The sequence below is a fragment of the Podarcis raffonei genome, chromosome 2, assembly GCF_027172205.1.
Source record: "Podarcis raffonei isolate rPodRaf1 chromosome 2, rPodRaf1.pri, whole genome shotgun sequence".
In the NCBI taxonomy this organism is placed as follows: Eukaryota; Metazoa; Chordata; class Lepidosauria; order Squamata; family Lacertidae; genus Podarcis; species Podarcis raffonei.
This window is the reverse complement of record NC_070603.1, coordinates 106,090,599-106,096,598: the sequence shown is the minus strand read 5'-3', so window position 1 is coordinate 106,096,598 and position 6,000 is coordinate 106,090,599. Positions and strand designations below refer to the sequence as shown.

The following is a 6,000-nucleotide window of genomic DNA, read 5'->3' as shown; positions in this document are numbered from 1 at the left end:
CGGGAAGGTAAACGGCGTTTCTGTGCACTGCTCTGGTTCGCCAGAAGCGGCTTAGTCATGCTGGCCACATGACCCGGAAGCTGTATGCTGGCTCGCTCGGCCAATAAAGCGAGATGAGCTCCGCAACCCCAGAGTCGGCCACGACTGGACCTAATGGTCAGGGTTCCCTTTACCCCTTTACCTAGGCCAGAGCTTGCCAACTGTTTAGGGCCCATTTGCCAGCCAGAGAAACTGTCCTAAGCACCTGTTCAACCAGATGCCTGTGTGGAACCTGCAAGCAGGGCACGAGCTCAACCTGTGAGCTCCTACCTGCTCTGCTCTTCGTATCTGTTGCGTTGTTAAGCAAATCCGCTGCTTTAGGATGCTGGGCAAACCCACCGTGGAGCCCAGTTCAGCTCAGACACCTGCACACCTGCAGTTCTCTGCAGGGACTCCAGCAGCCGGGCCGGGCCTCGCTGGCTTAGGTCACCTCATACTTCTGTGTGGCATGACACCACTCCCTAGCTGGGAGGGGAGCGCTTCCACCTGGCCCGTTGCCTTACCTTGGCTGAGCTGCAAAAAGGAGGGCTGAGCCCTCCCCTCTCTCCCTCCCATCGCCTGGCACCGCACGAAGGGAGGAGGAGCTGCCTGGGAGCTTTCTCCAGGAAAGCACAGCCCAGCTCTTGAGGTGTGTGTGTGTGTATGTGTGCGAGAGAGAGAGAGAACGAAACTGAGCACGGAGAGTTTGTGTGCGGGCTGCCCATGTGCCCAAATTGGCCAGGGGTGCAGCACTTCACTAGCTGCCTGCCCAAGGCCCAGAACCGCAGCAGGGACACATGAACAGGTAGGAGTCGGGCCCTTCTCTCTCCCAATTCCCCAGGCCTGGCAAATTGACAAGCAAGAACTCCGGGCTTCCTTCTGCACTCCAAGCCCAACAGACAGCCGTCTGCTGCCAGGCAAGGAGGGGTGGGTGCGAAGGGCGTCTAGTTATTTTATTTCGTATCTGAAGAAGTGTGCATGCACAAGGCAGCTCGTACCAATAACAAACTTAGTTGGTCTCTAAGGTGCTACTGGAAGGATTTTTTTTTCTGTTTTGACACGGCTACCTACCTGTAACTAGTTATTTTATTTTATTTTGCAACGGGGTGGGTGGCTGGAAGGTGGCTGACTGAATGCAAAAAAAGGGAGCTTATTTGCAAACGATCCGTTTCTTAGCATAGGCCGAAGGGTAAGAAGCAGCAGATCCTGAGATTTCTGCTCAGCTAAGCTGCTTGGAGGACCTCAAGAGCTGAGTTTGACACACACACACAAAACCCCCCACTTGCTATAATTGGGATGGTTCTATTCTGGCATGTTTAATGGGAGAAAGTGGGGGTTGGTTGTTTGCCCCAAAAAGTGGGGAGGGAGAGAATATTAGTAGATGTGCTCTGTGGAAGAGACACACACGTGTGTGTGTGTGTGTGGTGTGTGTGTGTGAGTTTTTCTAGCTAAACTTTGCCTTCAGGACTTATTAAGAGTAAGGATCCCAGTCAAGTACCAGGCTGCTTTTTTAGAACAATGCAGGGTTCCAGCGATAACTGGAAATTGGCACGCAATTCAAAAAACCTTAACTCAGCTTTCAGTTTTTGTGTGTGTGTTTTTTTAGGCAGCAAGTTTCTAGCCCTCAAGGCAATGAAGTTAGACTTGCAAGTGTTTGGGCGGTGCCTGCTCAAATTTGAGATTTTCAGTTGTCAAAAGTTGGGGTGTGAGGAGTCTACATAGTTCTTTTCCATGCCCCGCAGCTCAAAGAATAAATTATGCAAAATAAGCACATAGAGGCCAGTCTGTCTGTCTATCTTTTATTCTTTCAGACATTGGTCACAACAGAAAATAAGAAAGCAATCATTAACAATCACACACACCAAAAATGCTATCTCTCTCTCTCTCTCTCTATATATATACATTGTTCATCACATTATAAAAGAGTAAAGGGGAAAAAACTTTTCGAAGCTGCCAAAGCAAATCTTGCCACTGCTAAAAGAGTCACTCTATCACAAGAAGACAGCAGAAAGTCAGTTCTTGCAACTCACACCAGTTGACTTTCCCCTTGAGGTGGATCTAACATTTTTACTTGCAATCACAGAGAAGACAAGGCAAATAATAATAATAATAATAATAATAATAATAATAATAATAATGTGGCCTATTCTTCACAAAGCCACTGCTACAAGGATAAAGTCTCAGATCATAGTTTTAAAAATAAAATAAAAAACCCTTCTAAAACTACAGTTTTCATTAGTTGCATTCTGAGCCAATTTAAAACAGTTCAAAGAGTAGGGCAATTATGTTTAATTTGTATAATTGATGGGAGTCACTGAATTTCATTTCTGTTGGTTCAGATTCTTTTTGTAGTGCAGAAACATGTGCAGCCCCCTGCTTTGAGATGGGCTTCTCGACTGGGACTACATGAAATCTCTGGCTCTACAACCCAGATCTGACAATGTGGGCCGTGGATTATAAAAAGGAGCTGCCCCTCTGCCCTTCGGCTTTTGATGTATTTTGTCTATGAAGTCATTTGAATTTTTTTTACACTGTGTTGAGAGGATGAAGAGTTGAACTTAGGCACTCATCCATACTTCTGCTTGTCCCGAACTTTACTGCTGAATTGGAGCAATCGATAATTGGGTTTTCCTGCGGATGGATGTTTGCTCCAGTTCAGCGCTAAAGAGCAGGTTTTCCTGGGGAAAGTGGCTGGGCAAATGGAAAACCCCTCAGACTCAGAAGGCAGAAGTGTGGGTGAGTCCCTAGTCTAGCAGCCTGAGTGTCTCGTGCTACGTGTGTAATGAAATTTCAGTTGTCTTGTGGGGCCTGGAAATACATTAACCATATACAGCGGTACCTTGGGTTACAGACGCTTCAGGTTACAGACTCTGCTAACCAAGAAATAGTACCTCGGATTAAGAACTTTGCTTCAGGATGAGAACAGAAATCATGCTCTGGCTGCGCGGCGGCAGCAGGAGGCCCCATTAGCTAAAGTGGTGCTTCAGGTTAAGAACAGTTTCAGGTTAAGAACGGACCTCCGGAACGAATTAAGTACTTAACCTGAGGTACCACTGTACTTGGAGTCTCCTGTTTGTAGGATAGAAGCAAACACCAGACTTCTCTGGTATAAATTTCCCATTACAGTCATACCTCGTGTTACAGATGCTTTGGGTTACGCATTTTCAGGTTACGGACGCACTGAAACCCGGAAGTACCAGAATGGGTTACTTCTGGGTTTCGGCGCTCGCGCATGTGCAAAATCACAAAAATCACGTTTTGCGCATGCGCAGAAGCGTTGAATTGCGACCTGCGCTTGCGCAGACTCAGCACTACAGGTTGCGAACGCTGGGGGTTGCGAACGTGCCTCCCACACATATCACGTTTGCAACCCGAGCGTCCACTGTATCTAGCTAGTGTAGGATCACCTTAACCCTTGGGGGATGCACTCTGTTTTGGGGGAGAAATGTAAAAAATGCAGCGTCTGCAGTATAGTAATCAGCATGTCTCAGCTATCAAGATACCTGGCTCAGTGTACCCTAATAATTTTGGTACGCCCATGATTGAGTTGATCAGGACGTGCGCGTTTTGTTGGAAGCTGCCCAGAGTGGCTGGGGAAACCCAGCCAGATGGGCGGGGTATAAATAATAAATTATTATTATTATTATTATTATTATTATTATTATTATTATTATTATTAGGGAAGCCCAGCGGGGCAGGGAGACGAGGCTGCTTGCACACCTTCACAGGTGAGCAGCAACAACTAATGAAAAGATAAAAGAACCTGAGACCCCCTCTCTTAGGTGTGGCCACCACTTAATTGCTGGCAGAGTTTCTGTATCATTAACGGGGGTGGGGGAGAATCCTGTTGCTACACATACAAAAAAAGGCCTGTCCATTTAATTTCTGCTGGTGGAGCACATGATGATGCTGAGCACATCAGCTGGCAACCTGATCCCTAGGCATGCCCTCACATGGTGGAAATGCATAGCCCACACGATGGCTTGGCCTGCTCTCGGTGTTCATTGCCAAACCCCTGTTTTTGTCTTCGGGGGAGGCTATGGTTTCTGGCTCTCTGGACTTTTGCCCCCATTCCAGGCTTTATACTCCCCATCCTCAGTGCAGAGCAGGAGGAATACCCCCTGGCAACCCAGTGCCAACGGAGAATATATCTTTAAAAAGCCCAGCTTCAGGAATAGCTCTGCTTTTCTGCCTGGAGAAGCCATTGATGAAGGCTGTAAGGGGGTGGGTGGGGGGTGGGAGCCACTGGCTGTTTCCCACCCTGCCCCCTCTGTGAAAGGCAAGCATCCCATCAAAGCCGAAGGGAGGCTGGGCAGGGAGAGTTGCTTAGAATGGGAGAGGATAAGCTATTCTTGGTGCTTTTATGAGAAAGCCTGGTGCAAGACACAACAAGTGCATTCCTGCCGGGCTGCTGCCAGGCTCCCTGGGAACGGACTGTGGCTGGGCAAGGCATGGGCTTGGCCACCTCTTTTGTCCCCACAGCTTCCAATTTCGGGCCAAGCCAGCGCTGTGTGCTCAGCTTTCTTTTCTCGGCAGCGGCCGCTACAGGCTCCCTTGGCTACCAGGCCGTGAACTCTTGTCCCAGCTAGGGGACCGGCAATCTGGGGTGTTGATCTTGTTTAGCATGCCGTTCAAATTGCAGTGAGCTTCTCTATGAACTAGGGATGGGTAAATCTGTCAACCTTCGTTTCTCTCATTTCCTCATTTTTTCCAGCCTTAAGCTCAGTTCTGCAAAACGCTTTGCTGTTTTGCTTTCAAAGGCCCCCGGGAAAATTCATTGGCATTCGAGTGCGAATTTATCCTGATATACTTGCCTGTGAAATTGTGCCTATTATACACATTTTTGCAAAGCAATTTCCCCTAGTTTTGTATGTATGCATTTTTATGCACATGTTGCCCCAGTCCATGCATTTCCCCCCTGCCCCCCCCGTATTCCTTGGCTAGACAGCTGCAAAATTTGGAGATGTACGAATTTCAGAGGCGAAGGTTGTTTCAGTTCGCGAATTGTTTCGGAAACTGCAAATGAAGTAGGTTCTTCTTTAAATGCAAACCGAATCAAGTTTGACCCTCATTCTTACGCTGAGCAGACTGGAGCAGAAATGAGCAATGGGCACAATTCTAGCCACTCCTGATATCTGCAAGTTTCCCTCAGCAGAGCTGTGGCAACTGGCAGGTGCAGTGAGAGACCAAACCCTCACCCAGAAAAAGTCAGATTTTAGACTAAAGTTACATATTGTTGTTGTTTAGTCGTTTAGTCATGTCCGACTCTTTGTGACCCCATGGACCAGAGCACGTCAGGCACTCCTGTCTTCTACTGCCTCCCACAGCTTGGTCAAACTCATGCTGGTAGCTTTGAGAACACTGTCCAACCATCTCGTCCTCTGTCGTCCCTTTCTCCTTGTGCCCTCCATCTTTCCCAACATCAGGGTCTTTTCCAGGGAGTCTTCTTTTCTCATGAGGTGGCCAAAGTATTGGAGCCTCAGCTTCAGGATCTGTCCTTCCAGTGAGCACTCCACCCAAGATGGACAGGTCATAGTGGAGAGTTTCGACCAAACGTGATCTACCTGGAGCAGGAACCGGCAAGCTGCTCCAGTATCTCTGCCAAGAAAACTCCATGGACAAAGACAACAGGCATATAAAAGCTACATTTACACCACACATTTAAAGCACACCCACCTACCCCAAGAACCCTGGGAACTGTGTTTTGTTAAGGGCACTGGGAACTGTAGTTCTCTGAAGGGTAAACTACAGTTTTTGTGATTCCTTTTTTCTTTGCGGGAGGGGGTTTATAGTGTGTGTGTATGCACCTCCTGTATCTAGCTTTCACCTCACAGACCACCATCTCCCCAAGGCAGGCGAGGCTGGACTGGGAGGGCCGCTGGGCCTTGTATTTCAGTCTCCCCCCGAGGAAGAATCCTCCAGCCTTTTTCACCCCTTCCAGCGAGCCGGCCCTGGGCCTGTGCTTGCAGCAGGGCAGGCTGT

At 48.3% G+C, this 6,000-nt stretch overlaps 1 protein-coding gene across 1 annotated transcript in view; it reads left to right on the top strand.

The window, feature by feature from the left end:
- Window positions 1-698: 698 nt before the first annotated feature.
- LOC128408549 (laminin subunit beta-2-like) overlaps window positions 699-6,000 on the top strand; it is a 69,019-nt gene continuing 63,717 nt past the window's right edge. Inside the window, exon 1 of the mRNA XM_053378454.1 lies at window positions 699-823. Within this exon, the coding sequence (XP_053234429.1) occupies window positions 816-823 (8 nt within the window). The 5' untranslated portion in view covers window positions 699-815. The remainder of the gene's footprint in view (window positions 824-6,000) is intronic.